Genomic DNA, 22870 nt, shown 5'->3' on the forward strand with positions numbered 1-22870 from the left:
CTCTCAGCGTATCAATCCTGGCTGATCGCCGCCTCTCCCCGCCCCTCTCAATCTGCCTTCACAGAGAGGGGCGGGGGAGAGGCAGAGATCCCATTGACACGCATGGAGGCAGAGCTGCAGCCGTAAGCTCTGCCTGCATGAGCAGCAAAATCCACGGCCAAGAAAGTCGTGGATTTTGCAGGGGGGATTTGGGGGGTATTAACCACTCATTTTGACATGGGATAGCAGTGATTTAGCTTGTGTTATAGTTATGAACATAAATAAATAAACATAATTAAAAAAAAAAGGGAGTTTAGCCTGGCTTCAGTGTCTCTTTAAAGATATTTAGTTTCAGGCCAAACAGTTCACTTCCTGATTGCAAAAAAAATTGCATATCGCGAAACATAATCGCTTATAAAAATTGCAAATTGTTATATAAAAAATGGAAAATCGCTTTAAAAAGCGCTCAGCGCTTGCGATTTATGTGAACAACACCTTAATCTGCATGCATGTTCATGGCTAAACATATTAGAGGCAGAGGATAAGCAGGACAGCCAGGCACTCTGCATTGTTTAGAAGGAAGTAAATATGGCAGACTGCATATACCTGTCACTTCAGGTATCCTTTAAAGGGAACGTAAACTGAGAAGGATATGGATTTTTCCTTTTAGAATAATACCAGTTGCCTGACTCTCCTGCTGATCCTGTGTTTCTAATACTTTTAGCTACAGCCCCTGAACAAGTATGCAGATGAGGTGCTCTGACTGAAGTCAGACTGGATTAGCTGCATGCTTGTTTCAGGTGTGTTATTGAGCCACTACTGCAGCCTAAGAGATCAGCAGCAAGGCCAGGCAACTGGTATTGTTTAAAATAAAACATCCATTTCCCTCTCAGTTTAGGTTCCCTGTAATCCACCGGCAACTACAAGACTGAAGATGTTCATACATAGGAGCAGATTTCAATCAAATATGCCAATGACTTTTGACCCTTGAAGCCTGTTCAGTCAGTATGATACAATTTACTGACCAATAGCAGGATTAGGTGCAGTGGTAGATTTTCAGGAAGGCAAGGTGAGCTCCCCCCCCTGCTATCAAGCCACCACTGCTCCATGGTGGCTTCGTGGCCACATAGCTTCATACTATGCAATACAATGGTCGCGAGGGCAACAATTTTGAACGATTCTTCATCAGATCTATGATGACATTTGATTGAGAGGCTGGTGCATGGTAGTAAACCAGTGACCACTCCTAAAATATCTGATTGAGAAGCAATTGATTACTGACCAACCTGTGAATGACTTCTTCAACCCTGACTAAAGGTGGTCATACACTCGTTAGATTTGCAGCAGATAGATCACCAGATAGATTTCTGATCTATCTGATGTGTTTTGGAACATTTGTTTTACTAGGAACAGAATTCCAATAGATTGCAGTTTGAAATCTATTGAAAATCGATCTGATGGCATTTTTTTGCCATCAGATTTCCATTAGGGCCAATGCAAAATAAGCAATCTCAACAGATCGATCTAGATTTTCCAGCATGGCCGATCGATTTAAATTGATCGAAATCGATCAAAATCAGTCGATTGGTCAATCGATTTGCAATTGATTTGCAATAGATCAATCGATCGAGCGATTTCAATCGATCGATCGGCCGCTAATCGGCTCAGTGTATGGGCCCCTTTATTCCTAGTGCTAACCTTCCCCTTAAAGAGAAACAGTAACCAAGAATCAAACTTCATCCCAATCAGTAGCTGATACCCCTTTTTCCATGAAAAATCTATTCCTTTTCTCAAACTGATCAACAGGAGGGGGGGGCTCTGTATGGCTGATTTTGCGGTTAAACCCCTCCCAAAGTGTGATGTAAGCGCCTCACACCACTGAGGTACTGACATCACACTGGGGGAGCCTTGTTGCATTGTGGGGAATAACAGCTGTTTACAACTGCCCAAAAAGCAAGCAGCAGCTACTTCCAGCGACATCACCTGCCAGCAGTAAAAATGTCACCATGTAATAAATGTGAGAATGTAAATCAGGGAGAGGAAAAATTTTACAATGAGCAAACACTGAGTAAATCATTTACACATAATTATTATAAAAATGAAAGCACTTTATTACATTATTTTAGCCTATGAAATGGTGGGACTCTTAGGAATAGCAAGATTCCTATTTTGGACGCGGAAGGAGAACTGGTTTGCGAAAGTCCATCCATGCCATATATTGGATGAACCATTTATAAACTTGTTAGGGGGAGCTTTGACACAATGTTGTGTTTTTTTATCTTTAAAACCATACACACTAGTACGTACCTTTCGTCCGTTAACTTAATAATCAAGAATCTGTTGTTATAGCAACAAAATATCTAGAATATAAAAATAGTGTTCAGCTGAAATATTACTTTTGGTACTGCTTTGATGGTGGGGTTGATGTACGGTAGAACTGGTTTCATACAATTCAGCTTTAGGTTATGCTTTTGGTGTATATGATGGTCACTTGGCATTCTGTAGGGCACATCATCAATGAGGTGGGAAAACTATAGAGATAAAGTGGACCTGAACCCGGAAGGTCCTCTCTGCTCTAAAAGGAAAAGCATAGTAAACTTTAAAGGAAAGTTGCAGCTGATACAAATCCTGCAAATCTGCAGTGTGTCTACTTCCTGTTTTAATGGAAGCAGACATACGGTTAACACCCTGTGTTTACAAATTAGCTACTCTGTGAGGACTGACACAGCTGAGATCAAATTACACTTGGGATTAGTCATAGATGAGTGGGAATTAAGGGGCCCATACACTGGTCAATTTCAGCCATTGATTGATCGATCGATTGGAAATCAATTCTATCAGATCGATCAATTTGCGGCTGATTTCGATCGATTTGATCTGACAGGATGGAAAATCTAGGTTGATCTGCTGTTGGCAGCAGATGGATGGCCCATAGAGTTGCATTGGATCTAATGGTGCAATAATGTATTTACCGGTAGATCGTTTTTCAATAGATTTCCAATAGGGTTTCATTCTGAAATCTATTGGAAATCTGTTCCTAGTGTGTGGCACATCAGATAGATTTCTGTCAGATTCGACCTGGCAGGCATCTGACAGAAATCTATCTTCTGGTTGAATCTGCTGCAAATCTATTAGTGTATGGCCACCTTTGGCTACTTTCACACCAATACGTTGCGTTTTAGGGGACGTTATGGTCGCATAACGTGCCCCTAACGCAACGCCTGATGTGGACGTCAGAGTGAGCCGCGTTGTGCAGCTCACTCTGGCGTCCGTGATGACGCGATGCATACTCTTGGACGCATACGGCATCACGTGGTCCCGCCAGCCAATCGCCGCACAGAGCGGCGCTCCAGGAAGTAAACACTGCACGTCAGAGGGTGCAGTAAATATTAATTAGCCATGTGCCTGGCCGAGGAGGAGGAGGGAAGACCTCCTCCTCCAACACTACTGAGCATGTGCGCACAGTCTCACACGGCTTAGCCGTGCATAATGCACAGCATGCAGCACTTTCAACATACGTGTTGCGTTACAATGTAACGCAACGTGGGCACTGTGAACAGCCCATTGATTAATCATTGCTGTGCGGTGGGCTGCGTTACAGGCTGCACTAATGTGCGCCTGTAATGTCTTACTGTGAAAGCAGCCTTAGTGACTAAACTTTCTAAATACATAGAGGGTGCATTTGTTCCTTCTGTTCTGTGTAAGAGCTCAGGTCCACTTTAATAAACAGAAAGCAACAACATAATGAACAATGAAGGTAAGGTAAAAAAAAGAAAATCTTAACTCTCCTCTGGTGTGGCCTGTTTTTTTTTTTTTTGCTGTAACCATTCATTACTTCCCCCAGAACCAGACCTACATGATAAATATTGATTTGACCTGATAATATCTAGGCATAATAAGATCATTGTCTGGTAATTAGGCTGACAAGTAGGTCACCCAGAGAGAGCCATCAGTGGGAAACTTATAGTGCTGAGCTGTGTGTTGTGCCATAGAATGGGCACAGCAGGTGTTAAAAGGGAGTATCACCATTTCTACTGCAGTGATATAGCTTACTGTCCTCCACAGATAAGCAGGCTTCTGTTACAGGGGAGAATAGAAAGGGGCTATTTTTAAAACTGATAAATAAAACATAGGCCTGAAATAGTGCTTTTTTGTCATTAATCTCTGCAGGCAGACTCAAAAATCCTTTATATTTCTGTTTTCATCTTATCAGAGGTAAAGCAAAGCTGCCATGAAATCAAATGAGTTAATGAGTTGTATGTGTAGTTGTAATGGTAAATAGAACATTAGTAATATAGAACTGAGTCTACTATTTGTGCTTTCATTTTAAAGGGCTTCATTTTTAACCATTTCCAGACAGCAGTATTGAACTCTATGCCGTGTTTGGGAGCGTAATGCCTGGTGCACACGGTGCAATTTCCCATCAGATCGGTGTTCGAATCGATCATTTCTGACAGATGCGCTCTGAATTTCCGATCATTTTTTCTGATCACTTCTTTATAAAATATACCAGAAAAATATTCGGAAATCAGTTTGGACCTGTCAGAAATTATCGATTCGACTGTCAATCTGCTGGCAGTGGTTTCCCCAGAATTTTTTTCCAGCCGGGTGGTATGAAAAAGTAGCCGGGTGGGACGCGATGGGAGAATGCAGGGCTGGCGCTTTTCTGCGCAACTCTGCCTACAGCATAGGAGGAGATGAACCGATGACAGCCGGGTACTCACCAAAACTAGCCGGTTGGAGCACCCAGCTGAAAGAGCCCGGGGAGAACACTGGATGGAAAATTGCATCTTGTGTACCAGGCATTATCCCTGCCAAGGCATAGATTTCAGCTTCCAGAAGTCCAGAGGATTCCCTGATCCATCCACGAGGCCATCATGTATTCTCCTGTAGCCAGAGATCTTAATTATCTGATGTGTGTATGTATTATATACTGGGTATAATTTCCTGTTGAGTACAGTTAAGATACCAGATGCGAACGAAGTAGGAGAAACAAGGGGGAGCAGGCATGTACTGGCAGCTGTTCTGATGCTCACTGCTCTCCCCTTTCTCCTCTCTGCCCCTCCGATCCTACCTAAATGCCCCCTGGCAGCCTCTTTCAGGTCGCCATTAATGCACAGGCACTCGCCCGGTTGAGCTCATCCTACAGCGTGCGCCTGTGGCCGGAAGCTCACTGCGCATAATGTAGTTGTGACGTCATGCGCAGTGCACTCCCGGCTGTGCGCTGTAGGACGCGCGCAGCTGGGCCAGCACCTGCGCACTGCTGACTCCGGCGAACCGGAAGAGGCTACCAGGGGGGCATTTAGGTATGATCGGAGGGGCAGAGAGGAGAAAGGGGAGAGCTGTGGGCATCATGACAGCTGCCAGTACATGCCTGCTCCACCTGTTTCTCCTACTTCGTTTGCCTCTGGTATATCAAGTTTCGTACATATTTTAAACCAGTCTTGGGAACCTTGGTAATAATTATTATATTTTTTAATCCACTTCTGGGAGTATTGTGAAATATTTGCCATGCATTCCCTTAGCAGAATTGCCTTTAGCTATGCTGCAGAAGAGGTGTATCCATTATTGTGACGCCTTATTGGGAGAGGGTAATGATTACTGTAAGGTGGATAGTGAATTCTATAATTTGCTGGGTGTTGGTTAAAGTACAGCTTTCATTAGAGAGCTCTAGAAGCCGCCTTCCCTGACCTCCTTGTGCTGTTATAGTGGCCTTTCAACAACCAGAAGGCCAATTCTCACCAATGGCATCGGACTGTGACCCCTGCATAACCTTAACAAATAATAATAATAATAATAATAATCTTCTCCTTAAATAAAGACAGACACCACAGTATGGATAAAACTCGTCCGCAGCCTTTTATTGGGGTTTCAAAAACCGGAAAAATTTTAACCTACTTTTTTAATTGTGATTTATGTGCAGTGCTGTGACATATGTCACAGCACCTTCCAACGCCCCCTAATCACTGATGTCGAATATGGGTGGGGAGGAAGTGGCAGTTCCTCTCCCCTAGCCCATTCCTAGGAATGCCCCCTTCACTCCCTGCTGATGGTTCCTGACATCAGTGTGTGTAATGGCACACAGCACAGGAGAGTTGCAACGTGTGTGGGTTTAAGGAGATTGTGGGTTTAGGGAGAATAATCATGTGAATGGCCCAGGTTATTTGTAAGCCAACAGTCCCTATTTTTACAGCCATTGATGCTGCATTATATTCTGTTGGCTTGTGTACTTTGAACCGTTAACAAGCATATAGCTGGTAAACTGCCAGCCAGAGGATCAGCATTGGCCAGACAACCATCAGTTTTTTTCAAAGCAACACTATTTCTCTCATGACAGCCTGGTACACAGCTGATTTATAAAAAGAATATAAACTTGTTAAGTATTTTAAAGGATTACACAAACAAACCTGGACAATAAAAACTGAGCACATGGTGAGACAATGGTTAGCCTGAGGTTATAAGGAAGTCGTTTTATAAATAAAGGTAGTCCCCGGTTAATGAACGAGATAGGAACTGTAAGTTTGTTCTTAACCTGAATCTGTCCTTAAGTCGAACACAGTGCCATCTCTGTCCTCTGTACCTCCTCTGTGCCTCCAGTGTCCCCCCTCTGCATCACCTCTGCCCTCTGTACCTGCTTATACAAGTATAAATGCCATTTTTTCTTTGAATTTTTTAAAATCGATTTTCTCACACACAAAATGTTTTGACTTGTTCCCATAGAATCCATGCCATTCATTTCGGCGGGTCGTTTGTAGGTTGGGCGTTCGTAAGTCGGGAACTACCTGTACCAGGCTGCAAAAGTCCTAATGGAAGTTGAACAGTAAAGCCATTCATCAATTTAAAGAGAAACTTTAGTGACATACAGTAGAACATATGTTAATTAGCCTGGTTTTTCGCCTCAGAAACACTTATTATATCTGTATATTGCTGTAAATGGGCATGTAACCCTATGAAACTTTGATTATGACACGCACCACAGTTCAGTACCTCAGCCAATGGGGAGGTCACTCACATTTTTTAATGTAAGGTAGCTAATGCAGCAGTTTAGGTGCCTAAAAATTGGTATAATATGTAAAACTATATAATACATTGTATAATAATTCTATATACATTTTTGCTTTATTTTGGATGGTTCATTGGGTGGAAAGTGTATTTGGGAACTTCTGCAATTCGTGGGAGACTGGAGCAGAGAGCAATCGATGGCTGAATAGCTTTGTATGACTGAGCTGAAATCTGCTCTAGATTGAGTGGTGCTGTCATGAAGTGGTTAAGGGCCCCATACATTCTTTGATTTGCCACAGATCCGGTCATAGTGATCAAATCTGGCAGAGATCAATGTATCAACATGGTTGTATTGATTTTCGGGCAAAATCAATTGGAACGATCGATTCAGCATGCTGGAAAGATCTCGCTCAGGCAGGTACACAGTGGTAGCAACGTTCAATCTCCCAACGGCCAACTGACCCCCTGCTGGTCAGCCCCCCCCCCCCCCCCCTCAGTGTAGACCCCGGGACTGTGGTGAGTGTTGCAGAGTGGTTTTGGCTCAGTTGTCTGCTGGCACACCTCCTGCTGTGTCACATGTCTCCTCTACATTGCTGCCTGTACCCCGTGACCTGATGCCACGTGTGAGGTCATGCATGTGCCAATGTGTCACAGGGTACAGGTGCCCTGGCGGCAATCGAGAGAAGACTCGGGACCAGGTGGACTGGTGAGTTCAGGCTACACTGCAACACTCACCAGGGGTACATGGGGAGACCTTGGGGTGGCCGGCAGGTGGAGGGGGCTGTCCAGATTTTGATTAGATTTCATGCTGAAATCTTTTGTAAATCTGTGTCCAGATGCGTGGCAGCAATAGATCCCTCTCTGATTAGATTCGATCAGAGAGTTATCTATCTGATAATTACAATACAATAACATTTCTATAGCGCTTTTCTCCTATAGGACTCAAAGAACTTAGGCTCTCTCAGATTCAGTAGTTGGTAGTAGGATGAAGTATTCAGTTATATTTCTGCAAATGCCAAACTGAACAGGTGGGTTTTCAATCTGGATTTAAACATGTCCAGGGATGGAGCTATCTTGATCTGTGGAGGTAAGCAGTTCCAAAATGTAGGGGCAGCATGACAGAAGGCTCTGGGACCAAAAGTTTCAAAGTGGACTCTGGTTATGACTACATTATTATAACCTGTGGATCTGAGAATGCGGGGATTGCTACGCAGCTGCAACATTTCTTTCATGTATCCAGGGCCCAGATTATTCATTGATTTAAATGTCAGTAGGCCGATCTTGAATAGGACCCGCCATTCTATAGGTAGCCAGTGAAGGGAGTGCAGGACGGGTGTTATGTTTCAGCGACTGGTTTGGTTGGTTAGCAGTCTGGCAGCAGTATTCTGTATCAGCTGTAGGCGGTACAAGTCCTTTTTTTGGAAGGCCAGTGTAGAGAGCATTGCAGTAGTCCAGCCGGGAGGTAATGAAGGCATGAACTAAGGTTGGTAGATCTTCTGGGGGGATGAGGTGCTTGATTTTTGTGATGTTCTTAAGGTGAAAATAGGATGATTTCACCACAGCAGAGATGTGAGTTCTGAAGTTTAAATCCCCATCAATTAGAACTCCCAGGCTACGCACATGATCAGAGCTGTGTAGATCAGTGCCTCCTATTCCCAGTGGTGAAGACTGCAAGTTAAGTTGTCATGTGCTGCCCTCCGATCAGAAGGACTTTAGTTTTGTCTGCATTTAGTTTCAGCTAGTTGTCACTCATCCATTGCTGTAGTTCACGTAAGCAGGCGTTTATAATTAGCGTTGGGTCTGTCACACTAGGCTTGAAGGAAATATATAGTTGGGTGTCGTCTGCATAGCAGTGGTATGTCAGGCCATGTTTTTGGATTAGTTTGCCAAGCGGTGACATGTAAATCATGAAAAGCAGGGGAGAAAGGATTGAGCCATGGGGCACCCCATACTTAAGTGGTACAGAGGTGGACAGGAAGGGCCCCATAGGCACTTTGTGGGTTCTGCCACTCAAGAAGGATTGGAACCACTGAAGAACTTTGCCATCAACGCTGCAGTATTCCTGTAGCCTGTTTATCAAGATGTCATGGTCAACTGTATCAAAGGCTGCAGAGAGGTCTAGCAGTATGAGGATGGAACACTCTCCTCTGTCTCTTGCCGTGAGCAGGTGGTTGCATATTTGGATGAGGGCAGTTTCAGTGCTGTGATGATTCCTTAAGCCAGACTGGAATGGGTCAAAACTGTTGTTTTGTAGGATTTTGGCTTCTAGCTGGAGGTATACAACTTTTTCAATTAGCTTACCCAGAAAGGGAAGGTTAGAGACAGGTCTGTAGCTGGTCATTCCATCTGGGTCCAGGGAGGTTTTTTTGAGGAGAGGCCTGATGATTGCTTCCTTTAGTAAAGCAGGAAATATCCCCGATTGTAAGGAACAGCTCACAATTTTGAGGAATACCGGTACAAACCAGTCGGGGCAGTCCAACATGAACTGTGTTGGGCCAGGATCCAGCTCACAGGTAGTTTGTCGGAGATGGAGGATGCTTGATGTGACTTCATCAATTTCTTTGAAGTTTGACCAAGGTGTTAAGTTGTCTCTATAATGGTCTTCGGCTCTATATTAGGCTCAGATGCTGTAAGTTGGATGGCAATCAAAGCAAACAGGAAATCCCGTTCAGAACGGGATTTCCTGTTTGGCTTCCCCCGTCGCCATGGCGACGATCGGGATGACGTCATCGACGTCAATGACGTTGTGACGTCAGAGGGAGTCCCGATCCACCCCTCAGCGCTGCCTGGCACTGATTGGCCAGGCTGCGCACGGGGTCTTGAGGGGGGGGAGGGGCACGGCAGGTAGCGGCGAATCAGCGCGGAGCGGCAGCGATCGGTATATACACGCAGCTAGCAAAGTGCTAGCTGCGTGCAACAAAAAAAAATTATGCAGATCGGCCAACCAGGGCCTGAGAAATCCTCTGTGGCGGCTTAAGCCTCATCTACACGGGTAGATGAGGCTCCGATGATCCTTATCAATCGAGCCGCTGATGCGGCTCGATTGATAAGATCCGACAGGACGGATCTTGCTTCCGCCGATTCCCTGCTCGCTCCCCGCTAGGGGACAATGGCAGGGAATCGAGCAGAAGATAAGCGGTGCCGGCGGGGACGAGCGGGCACGAGCGGGGAATCGAATGCGGCGCACGCGCGGCGAGCGGGGACGCGGCGGGTACGCGCAGGAGGCGATCCGGCGGCTAATCGAGCCGCCGGATCGCTACAACCTCTTATGGTGTAGACGGGGCTTTACCCAGCTCGGGATTATCCCCCAGAGGGTTAAGGTAGTCAGAGTCCTTTCCTGGTGGGCGGTAGATCAGCAATATGTTTGTTTTTCTCAGCTGAAAGTTGTGCCCCCAAGCATTCAAACCAATGCTTGAATCTGCTGCTCCATCTACCAATGAATGGACACTTTTAGTGGCCTTCTAGGATCAGGGTATTCCTGACCAGTGTATGTCTCCCTGACAGCAGTCCCAAATGTGTTGCTGTGCCTGGACCCTGTATGGTTTTACTCTGCCACTGGTTGCTCATGTGCTTTTTGAGGGAGCTCAGACTTGCATGCATTATCTGACTTTATTCAGGCCTTTGTGTGTGAGGGGCGTAATATAAACGTGTATGCTTGGACCCTTGCTAAGGAGGTGGGAAGTAGGTGGGGCATGTAGACACCAGTAGCACCATTTTATCTGGGGTAAAAGAATAGCATTTGTATGTGAGTTCCCAGGATGCACTAGTTATTTCCCCTGAGATTTGTCCTCGATTTTCAGCTACTCACATAAATAATGGCATCTCGTCTATCCAGTCAAAATACGTCTGGGTCAAGTGATTATTAAATCACCATGGCTATGGGTTCTATAAAACAGGGCTGTGGAGTCGGAGTCGGGGAAGTTTTGGGTGCCTGGAGTCAGTCGGGGAAAAATGCACAGACTCCGACTCCTACTGAATTTAAACTGTAATTAAAATAGAAAATATGATAAAATGTTCTATTTCTCAGATAAGTCATTATAAATTATTTATACATACAGTAATAGCTGTTCTTAGTCAAAATTAATGACTTGTGCTGCTTCAATAAAGCAGTCCCCGTATTTATAAAGTCAGATATATACATCTGATTGTGACTATATATGATGTGTACACAGGAATCTCTTATATATACTAAATAACATCTATGCTGTAAGAATAAAGCCTGATGTGTAGCCGTGTCACTAATAGAGATGGTCAATGAGATGGAAATAATTCTGCATTGATTCTGGTTTATGCAAATGTATGCACTCTTTACTCATGAAATCAAATAATTTGATATGTTGTTAAAATTTGGTTTGGTGACTACGAATTAAATGGTACCTGAGAAGGATGAAAAGAAACGTTTTTTTATACATACCTGGGGCTTCCTCCAGCCCCCTTCAGGCTAATCAGTCCCTTGCTGTACTCCACCACCACCTGGATCTTCTGCTATGAGTCCTGGTAATTCAGGCCGCAATAGCAGCATAGGGGGCGATATACAGGCTGGGAACGCGAACAATCACTCGCGTTCCCATGCCTGTCGGCCGGTGACGGCCAAACCAGAAGTGTTCGCCGGCGGGTGCAGAGGCATCGGAGCGGAGCTGCGAGGGCACCGATCGTCTGCAGGGGGCTGAGGGAAGCCCCAGGTGAGTTCATCTCATTTTTTTTTGGTAGGCTTTAGGTTCACTTTAAGTAATGTACAAAGGATTTATGGGCCAAGTATCTATTTTTCGTGAGTGTCCCTATTCAGAAAATTCCCATCGCTTCCTGTTCCCATGACGGCACAGAATGAGATGAATTCCAGTACTTTGGGGTTGTCGCAGAATAGGAGGCGGGGATTAGTGTCTTACCGGAGCAACACAATGCAAAAATATAAAGAACGCATGCGTGAAGAAAAAGTGCCCCCCCCCCCAATAAATAAATGTACGTCAGATCAATGGACTGTTTCCATCTTCTGCTTTTTTACATGCTGACAGCCCTATGTAGTGGGCATGACACTAATGGCAACAGCTTTGTTTGTGAGAATAGTCAAAAGGTGGGAATTCCTCTAAATTTAGGAAGATTTCCTGGTTTCCTGTAGTGTTTCCGGAACAGGAAATCTGGTTGAACCCCGCCTGTGGGAACTCAGATCGTAATGTGACCGGATTTAAGGCAAAGGCCAAAAATATTTTGACTGGAGCTCTACTTAGTTCTTCCAGGGGCCATGGCTGCCACGGTAGCAGGCAAATGGACACTGTGACCAATTATAACATGTCAGGCTGAAGTAGAAAACTTTTGCTTGTGAGTTCTAATTATATACTTTAGACCTATTGTGTCTTAAGCCATGCTGCTGAGCCGCAGATATCCCAAAGGCATCATTTAGACCTTCTTTGTGACCCAGCTCTTTGTCATACATTTTTGGTACTAAAGTAACCTGAGACTTTTTTTTTTTTCAGTGTGTCTCTCTTCCCTTTGTTGTAGAAACCTAACTTTATGTATTGCAACTCCTCCAGCTCTTATGAGAAGAGGAGAATAGCATTCTGGGTAATGGCAGATGGACAGCTGTCGTGCCGACACACTAGCAGCTGCTCCAGAATGCCTTTTTGAACAATATGTTTTAAAATGCAATTTAACATCTGTTGAAAGTTAACGCTGAAGGATTTGTGTTTAGGCAAATTTTCTCCCTTTTTAAAGAGATCAGATTACCTGTGATACTGAGACAAAGATACCATGGAGATGTATGGACCATGGTGCCCTTTCAGCACTGAACTACACAAGCTGCATTGTTTTGTCTCTATTTTACTACTTCTTCTCTCTATTCTCTCTCTTGATTTCTCCTCCTACAGCCCGATTTAAGCCTTGGCCTCCTTCAGTTTCCTGCTCCATCCATCTCAAGTGATGCTTCTCTGAAGGTTTCTTAACAATTAGGTTTTTAGGGGAACAGGTTGTTGGCCTTTTGCCCAACCCCCAGACTTGGATGACCAAGGGTAGCTTATTTAGTCTGGAACATCACCTTTGACCTCTCCGGCTAGGGAGACCCTACCATTATCATGACTTCCGCCATAGCTCTCGGGTTCACTTGTTCTCACAAGCCCCACTACTGCTCTCTTGATTCCAGGGTGAATAACAAATGTAACCCTACTACACACCATGCAATTTCCCATCAGATAGATGAATCTATTCTTTCTGACAGGTCCAATTTGATGTCTGATCAATTTATTTATTTTATAGAGTTGATTGGAATAGCGATCTGAAAAAATACTCAGGGCTGTGGAGTCGGAGCAATTTTGGGTACCTGGAGTCGGAGACGGTAATTTTAATAAAGTGAGGAGGAGGATAATTTTTAAACCAAATCCATAAGCTTTTGTAAAAATTAGACTAAGGAGTCTGAGTCGAGGAGTCAGAGCAATTTTGGGTACCTGGAATCGGTGGTTTCATAAACTCAGGAGTCAGAAGATTTTTGTACCGACTCCACAGCCCTGGAAAATCAGAAATCAGATCGGAAATAATAGTTTCGACTTGTCTGTCTGACAGGAAATTGCATGGTGTGCACCAGGCATAAAACACAGAGGCTGAACTATTATGGCGCGCTATAGAATAACATTAGGTTTGCATTTGAAGTTGTCGGACCAGTTTGGGGATTTATTTGTAATGATTTATGCAGACACCATTATCTTCTGTGTCTGTGTAAACTTATAAACAAAAGTGGCATCATATTACAGGCATTGATACATAATACAAAGGGGATAGACAACATAAATGTGTTAGTGGCAAATACAACAGGGCACATCCTACATGGGCTATTTGCAGTGCACGTGTGGTGCATAGCAGTTGTACCAGGGCTTAGCACTGACTTAGCATTTAGTACAAAATTATGATGGCTAGACCTCTCCAAGGTGGCAAGTGTTTGGTCGGAGAGAGGGGGATGTTCTCATTGTTCATTGACTAGTACATGCTAAAAGTGGTTCCAGGAAGGAGAACTGGTAACAGGGCCATGGGGGCCCAGGACTTATTGATTGATTTATTTGTCAAGCAAAGGCTAGCCTGTCTGGTCTGATTACTCAGTAGAGCTACTGTAGCTCAATGCTGAAAACCCTCATTCTGAAATTGAAAAGAACATGTCAGAACTAGTGATGGTCATGTCTATGAGAACTCATAGGGAAGCACGTGATATGCAAGTCTCTGATTTGCTAGTCATGATCATTTGCTAAAGCACAATGGGCTCTATTCGCTAAGAGGCAAAAACACCGCAAAATTTTACCGCTATATTTCCGCCAGCGGTAAACTCCGCATTTTTTTCCACATTCACTAATATTTTCCGTATGTTTTCCGCATGCGGGAAAAAAGGTGCGGAAACAGCTATTATTCATGCGGGAATCATGCGGTAAAAAGGTCGCATGAAAGAGTGTTTAAAAAAAAAAAAAAATTAAAGTCCAGCAAGCACATCCCTTAAGCCTCCAGACTTCATTAAAGTCAATGGGATGCGGAATATATCACCTACTACTTGTAGGTGATAAAAAATTGGTAAATAACGACGAAATGATGCGCCTGAACATTTCTGAGAATTGATTTTTATTGTGGAAAATACCAAATTTTGCGGAAATTTTTCTGCATGAATCCCGCACTTTTACCGCACTTTTTCCGCATGCGGGAAAAACATGCGGAACATTTTGAGAATGTGAACTTGACGGTGTTTTAGTCGCAAACTTCCTGCATGTACTTTACCGCATGCGGGAAGTCTTTGAGAATAGAGCCCTATGTGGTCACAGCAAATCTATCAGCTGCTTCTCCATGAGTTCTCCTGGACATGACCATCGCTAGCAAGAACACACAGGCCCATATCCTATTCTTGAGTTTTTTCCAAGGAGATATTTTAAACCCTTGTCAATAAAATACCCTTAAAGCTCCCACCATGCAAGAAAATACTCAAAGTTTAATATTTTTACCTACTTTTTAATCAGTGTTGCTGCTGACCCTTGTTCTTTCAGTGTTGCTTCTGACCCTTGTTCTGTCAGTGTTGCTGCTGACCCTTGTTCTGTCAGTGTTGCTGCTGACCCTTGTTCTGTCAGTGTTGCTGCTGACCCTTGTTCTGTCAGTGTTGCTGCTGACCCTTGTTCTGTCAGTGTTGCTGCTGACCCTTGTTCTGTCAGTGTTGCTGCTGACCCTTGTTCTGTCAGTGTTGCTGCTGACCCTTGTTCTGTCAGTGTTGCTGCTGACCCTTGTTCTGTCAGTGTTGCTGCTGACCCTTGTTCTGTCAGTGTTGCTGCTGACCCTTGTTCTGCCAGTGTTGCTGCTGACCCTTGTTCTGCCAGTGTTGCTGCTGACCCTTGTTCTGCCAGTGTTGCTGCTGACCCTTGTCCAGGGGTCAAAATTCCTGATCCTGTTAGAGAGAGAGATTTTGGTCTTATGGCTTTTCTTTCCTTTTATTAAGGTGTGGTGAGGCTTAGGAGGTTAAACTTGATACACACATCTTTTTGTTAGCCTAGATAACTATGTACCGTATTTTGCGGAATATAAGACGCTCCGGCATATAAGACGCACCTAGATTTAGAAGGCAAAAATCAGGAAAAAAAAAAAAAACTAAACCTAGGTGCGTCTATGTTGCAGGGGTGTCTTATGGACCTTTAAACCCCCCAAAACTGTCTCTATCTAAGCTGAACTGCTTATCTACACTAAATCCTGCTACACTACACTTCACTTACCCCTGCTGCCCCCACCAACTACACTACACGAACTAACCCCTGCAGCCAACCCAAACTACACTACACTTCACTAAGTAACCCCTGTAGAAACCCAAACTACACTACACTACTACACTACACTTCACTAACTAACCCCTGCAGCCAACCCAAACTACACTACACTACACTAACTAAATCCTGCACCCAACACAAACTACACTACACTTTGCCCCTGCAGCATCTCACCTGATCCTGCTGCCGCGATCCTGTCCTCCTCCGCCTGACTGCCGACTTCCAAGGGTCATCTGAGGGTCCCAACTGTGGTCATCTGAGGGTCCCAGCCATCCCATCCAGAATCCCGGCTCTTCAGTGTCCCAGTCGCCAGATCGTCTTCACTGCAGACAGCAGCCATGCGGTAATCACGCGCTGCTGCCTCGCCGACATCCTCCATGGTAACGGCGTCCTCTTCCTAGTTACGGTGCCCCCTTCTGTGTGACGAGCGGCGCATGTGCGCCGGGTCACGCATGACTTCAGGCGCACGTGCGCCGGGGTCACGCATGACGTCAGGCGCACATGCGCTGCTCGTCACACAGAAGGGGGCACCGTAACTAGGAAGAGGACGCCGTTACCATGGAGGATGTCGGCGAGGCAGCAGCGCGTGATTACCGCATGGCTGCTGTCTGCAGTGAAGACGATCTGGCGACTGGGACACTGAAGAGCCGGGATTCTGGATGGGATGGCTGGGACCCTCAGATGACCACAGCTGGGACCCTCGGATGACCCTTGGATGGCGGCAGTCAGACGGAGGAGGACAGGATCGCGGCTGCAGGAACCGGTAAGTATGTTTTGGGGCCCAAATACCGTACCTTTAGAATATAAGACGCACCCACTTTTTCCCCCTAGTTTTGGGGAAGAAAAAGTGCGTCTTATATTCCGAAAAATACGGTAAATATGGCCGTGCTTCGATGTTTTCTGTTGTGCTGCAGAACGTTTCATGACTGTGAAGGGATAAATGAGTATAATAAATGTTTTGGCATAATATAAATAACAGGCAATGTGCCATATTCACTAAAGATTTGTAAAGTTGTTTTTAAAGACATAACACCAAATGTTGCCTATATAATACCTCCCATAACCTATGCCTAATACATACCTTAAGATAATGACTATAGATTTTCTTGCAAGCTTTCAAAAATGTAGGTTTCTTCTTCAGGCATAGAACTGGATCAGAACCATAGAAAGCTATTTCTTTCATATACAAGCACAAACTTCTATAAAGAAATAAGAACTACTTTTGTTGTTATGTCTTCGGATTCTCTCCATGACTAATGCTGGAAACACCATCGAACATGTTGGAAATAATCGAATCGATCCCACGAATCGCGCGGCAAAACGCAACGTGTGTATCCAGCATTACACTGGACCACAGACACTAGATCTAACCATTACTCACACAAATCTTACCATTGCTAGAGTATGGTGTGCAATTGGCACGACCCACATTACCTAGACAATGTTGGAGTAACACGTGCAATGCATGTAACACGCATTACCCTAGCAATGCTAGGGCCGCAATTAGTCAGCATAAGTATTGGTAACATTTAACTTTACTGATCTTTCGTAATCCGGCCCCATGTTCTGCGCTGTACAAGGACGATTGGTGGGTTGATTTTCTGCTTGCTTATACACTGGAACACACATAGCCTCTCTGAAATAATAGTTTGCAATGTATTTCAGAAGCAAGAAGAAAAACTGGGATTTGGCGCAGATTCCATTGGTTATAACTACTTGCAGAATGAAAATGGGAAAAGAGGACTGGAGGATGATATAAGCCAACCAAATGACCAAGATGACACAGCAGGAGATGTCAGAAGTACGGACACAAGTGTCAGCAATGGCATTAGATCTGAGGTAAGCAAAACTAAATAGATACCAATATGTGTCATGCATGATCGTTAGAGCATCAAGAAGGTGTTGGCTGCAGGGACATTTTCCTAACCGCCTGAAAGGTGCAAACAGCATTTTGTATGTCATTGTTCAATCATTCATTGTGTGCATAGTAGTGTTTTTAAGACCAATAAACTGAATGTCTCGCTTCTGTGGAAATCCTCCTTTAAAATGTCTGTCTAAAGGTGTCCATACATCTAGCGATGTATGGGCAGATCGACCAAGAGACTTCTCTTTGATTGAATCTGATCAGAGAGTTATCTGTTAGCTGCCCATACACCACAAGCCGATTCTCAATCGGTAAATGGTCTTGTGATGCCACCTCTTCCGTCTCGGCCGCTGGCCCGCTAGATATTGATGTGCTCCCTTCTGCGCCGGGGACATGTGAAGATCTGGAGGGGGGGGGAGGGGGGGCAGACTGGGGTTCTGTTGCGTTCGTCACTTGTCATATCACACGCCGTTACCGACGCACAAACCATGTTGGCCCAAGATTTTGCAGCTTGCTTGATCGATCTATTCAATTGTCAAATGGGCATGCTTGTTCCGGCACCAATTTTCACCCGATTCGATAGGATTATTGAAGCAGGTGAACAATTGGGCCGCAAAATGGCTAGATGTATAGCCGCCACCTTAAGAATTTGTAGATGATCATGTCTACCATCATGCTATATTTGCACTGTCTGTAGTGTTTACACCTTCTGGGCTGGGTGTCACATTGATGTGGCGGATGGAGTCTACTCCAACATTAAAGATAACACCAAAGCTAAAGTGCTTCCAGTGATTGTTCTGCTTTCCATTGAATCCTAAGAAAATGTTGTTTCAAGAGATGACCGGTCTCTGGGCACTATTTATGAAGTTCCTAGCATTCAGTTGGCGAGTCAGTACAAATGTAGTTCTTACAGATGTCACAATATTTCGACTGGTATTTCAGTGACCCCTGCACCCCTGTCACTTCACTAAGGATCTGTGATAGATGCATCGCTGTCAAACATGCAAACTACAGGAAGTGTCTTGCAGAAGGTGTCAGTACTATATTGTAATAAGACTCCTACTTATGTGCATTGCTGTTTCTTAAGTTTCAAACAGAATCCCAAATTAGGTCTCATGAAACTACTGTTTTAGATTGTTTCTGGCACTTTTAGCAATTGTGTAGAGGTGTCTCCAGAACCTGCCAACGGGTTGTTAGCGATCAGGCATGCTGGAAAACCACACTTGATTGCTATTGTTACAGAATACCACAGGCTATGGCAGCTCACTCGCGCTTGTTCTCCCTCCTCACCTTTCCAAACAGCAGACCTTAATGATTGTACGGAAAATGGCTGCCCAAATTGATCATTCTGGTAACCGTTACTGCAGGATAAGAGGATGGATTTGTCAGTCATGCTGCTCTACAGTGATACATCTCCTTTCCACTGGCCAGGGTTGCCACCTCATCCCTTTTAAATACTGGCACCTATAAATTATACATGCCTTGTGGCTAGTTAGATGCAGTTTAGGCACTGATTATGTGTGAGTTGCCCCAGAATCTGTATAACTTAGATGTGCCGGCATATAAAGGGATGAGGTGGCAACACTGCCACTGTCTGTTTCCTTTCACCTTTGGTATGACCCAGGGGCATAACTATAGTCCTATAGTCCACAAGTACAGTCCGCGTCTGCTCAGCAGCACAAAGCCGCTCGTGCATGGAGGAAAATACGACTGATGGGTGGCTTTTTGCTAATGCGCGGGTGCGGACCATTCTTCCTTATGTGCGGTATGGCTGTGCTCGTACGTGGAAGGGAGCGCGCCCACGAGAACATGACCATACACAGGAACAGTGGGTTTGAGGATGATTCAAGAAGGCTTGCCTCTATTGAGTTAGGTGCCTATTTTTAGTTTGTTTTTGTTATTCAATATTGGTTTGCTTTAATGTTCTACTTGGACATTATTTTATAGTGGCCCTGAACTCCTGCACAGGACACAAGGAAAGAACAGATTAATCCACCCTGTATGTATTTAGAGAGTTTAGCCTGTGTAATTCCCCCTCATCTGTGAGTAATCACCACTGTAATTTGGTCTCTCAGCTGTGTCCATTCAGGAACCTTGCAGCTTTGGCAGAGCAGCTAATCTGTAACACAGGATGTTAACTCTGTCTGCTTCCATGAAAGCAGGAAGTAGACACTTCAGATTCATTGCAGGATTTCTATCAGCTGCAGCAAATGTTTTTTTCTGTAAAGGGTATTATGCTGTTTCTTATCTTTTAGAGCAGAGAAGAAGTTCTGAGTTCAGGTCTGCTTTAAGGGCCGGTTTCCACTACCAAAGTGATGCAAATACGGCCACCTAGCCACATCGCATCACTTCCGCCGCCGCTCGCGTCATTTCCGCATCTCCCAATGCGGAAGTGAAATGAAGAGAGAGGACGAGGCTGTGGGCGGATGCGTCCATGCGAGAATCTGCAGCATGCTGCAGATTCACGTATCGCTCCGCACAACATGCACGCAGTGGAAACTCTTCCATGGGCATGCATGTGTTTCAGCACACCCACGGTGCGCATTGCACCGCTCCTATTGGAAACGGGTCCTAACCCCTATTTCATGCATGTGTGTTTGGAGGGGGGTGGGTGAAGGTATAGGCGAGCACAATACATATTTACAGTGATGTGAAAAACGATTTGCCCCCTTCCTGATTTTTTATTCTTTTGCATGTTTGTCACACTTTAGGCTGGTTTCACAGTGGGACGTTACAGGCGCACGTTAGAGCAGCCTGTAACGCACCCTACCGCACAGCAATGAAAAATCAATGGGCTGTTCAGTGCCCACGTTGCGTTACATTGTAACGCTGCGCCATAAGACGACGTACTGCATGCAGTACTTTACACGCAGCAGAGCCGCGTTAGACTGCTTGCACATGCTCAGTAAAGTTGGGGAGGAGCGGAGAGCGGCCGGGCACATGGCTAATTAAGATTCACTGCACTCAGTGACGTGCAGTGTTTACTTCCTGGAGCGGCCGCTCTGTGCGGCGATTGGCCGGGCGGGACCACGTGATGCTGCATGCGTCCAAGAGTGCGCATCACGGACGCCAGAGTGAGCTGCACAACGCGGCTCACTCTGACGTCCACATCAGAGAGCACCAGGTGTTGCGTTAGGGGCACGTTATGCGACCTTAACGTCCCCTAAAACGCAACGTCCTGGTGTGAAACCAGCCTAAATGTTTCTGCTCATCAAAAACCGTTAACTGTTAGTCAAAGATAACATAATTGAACACAAAATGCAGTTTTAGTGAGAAAAAAAACTCAAAACCTACATGGCCCTGTGTGAAAAAGAAATTGCCCCCTGAACCTAATAACTGGTTGGGCCACCCTTAGCAGCAATAACAGCAATCAAGCGTTTGCGATAACTTGCAACGAGTCTTTTACAGCGCTCTGGAGGAATTTTGGCCCACTCATCTTTGCAGTATTGTTGTAATTCAGCTTTGAGGGTTTTCTAGCATGAACCGCCTTTTTAAGGTCATGCCACAACATCTCAATAGGATTCAGGTCAGGACTTTGACTAGGCCACTCCAAAGTCTTAATTTTGTTTTTCTTCAGCCATTCAGAGGTGGATTTGCTGGTGTGTTTTGGGTCATTGTCCTGCTGCAGCACCCAAGATCGCTTCAGCTTGAGTTGACGAACAGATGGCCGGACATTCTCCTTCAGGATTTTTTGGTAGACAGTAGAATTCATGGTTCCATCTATCACAGCAAGCCTTCCAGGTCCTGAAGCAGCAAAACAACCCCAGACCATCACACCACCACTACCATATTTTACTGTTGGTATGATTTTTTTTTTGCTGAAATGCTGTGTTACTTCTACGCCAGATGTAACGGGACACGCACCTTCCAAAAAGTTCAACTTTTGTCTTGTCAGTCCTCAAGGTATTGTCCCAAAAGTCTTGGCAATCATTGAGATGTGTTTTTAGCAAAATTGAGACGAGCCTTAATGTTCTTTTTGCTTAAAAGTGGTTTGCACCTTGGATATCTGCCATGCAGGCCGTTTTTGCCCAGTCTCTTTCTTATGGTGGAGTCGTGAACACTGACCTTAATTGAGGCAAGTGAGGCCTGCAGTTCTTTAGATGTTGTCCTGGGGTCTCTTGTGGCCTCCCGGATCTGCGCTCTTGGGGTAATTTTGGTCGGCCGGCCACTCCTGGGAAGGTTCATCACTGTTCCATGTTTTTGCCATTTGTGGATAATGGCTCTCACTGTGGTTCGCTGGAGTCCCACAGCTTTAGAAATGGCTTTATAACCTTTACCAGACTGATAGATGTCAATTACTTTTGTTCTCATTTGTTCCTGAATTTCTTTGGATCTTGGCATGATGTCTAGCTTTTGAGGTGCTTTTGGTCTACTTCTCTGTGTCAGATAGCTCCTATTTAACCCTCCTGGCGGTTTATTAAAATCCGCCAGGGGCAGCGCAGCAGTCGTTTTTTATTTTTTTTTTAAATCATGTAGCGAGCCCAGGGCTCGCTACATGATAGCCGCTATGCAGTGGCATCCAACCGCCCGTATCAGGAAATCCCGTTCAAAGAATGGCGACGGGGCGGGATGACGTCATCGACGTCGTGACGTCATTGGGAGTCCTGATCCACCCCTCAGCGCTGCCTGGCACTGATTGGCCAGGCAGCGCACAGGGTCTGGGGGGGGGGGGGGGGGCGGCGGATAGCGGCGATCGGTGTGCTCCTGCAGCTAGCAAAGTGCAAAAAAAAAAAAATTATGCAAATCGGCCCAGCAGGGCCTGAGAAAACCTCCTGCGCGGCTTACCCCGAACATACCGCCAGGAAGGTTAAAGAGAATCTGTACTCTAATATTCTTACAATAAAAAGCATACCATTCTATTCATTATTTTCTCCTGTGCCCCTCTGTGCTGTTTCTGCTACTCTCTGCTGCAATCCTGGCTTGTAATTAACAGTTTTAGGCAGTGTTTACAAACTAACCAGCTTCTAATAGGCTCAACTAAGCATAGTCCGTGAGTCATTCAGAGTATGCAGGGGGCCTGCAGAGGGTGTGTATCGCTTCTACCAATCACAAGCAGCCCTGCACATTCCACACAATCAAGCTTTAGCCCGACAAACAGTAAAAGATGCATTGATTTATTACAGAGACAGTGCAGTTAGGAAAGACTGCAGTAAGCCAGAGCAGATTAGAACAGGCATAGGAACTTATAGGATAGAAGAACTAAGGCTGAAAAATTTGTTACAGAGTCTCTTTAAGTGATTTCTTGATTGAAACAGGT

The 22870-nt window shown here is 45.0% G+C and overlaps 1 protein-coding gene across 1 annotated transcript in view; it reads left to right on the plus strand.

Moving 5' to 3' along the window:
* Nucleotides 1–22870, plus strand: part of NFE2L3 (NFE2 like bZIP transcription factor 3) — a 60066-nt gene that overhangs the window by 27548 nt on the left and 9648 nt on the right. The window contains exon 2 of the mRNA XM_068236041.1: nt 17415–17588. Coding sequence (XP_068092142.1) covers nt 17415–17588 — 174 coding nt within the window. The remainder of the gene's footprint in view (nt 1–17414; nt 17589–22870) is intronic.

The sequence above is a fragment of the Hyperolius riggenbachi genome, chromosome 5 (genome assembly GCF_040937935.1).
Source record: "Hyperolius riggenbachi isolate aHypRig1 chromosome 5, aHypRig1.pri, whole genome shotgun sequence".
Taxonomy (NCBI): Eukaryota; Metazoa; Chordata; class Amphibia; order Anura; family Hyperoliidae; genus Hyperolius; species Hyperolius riggenbachi.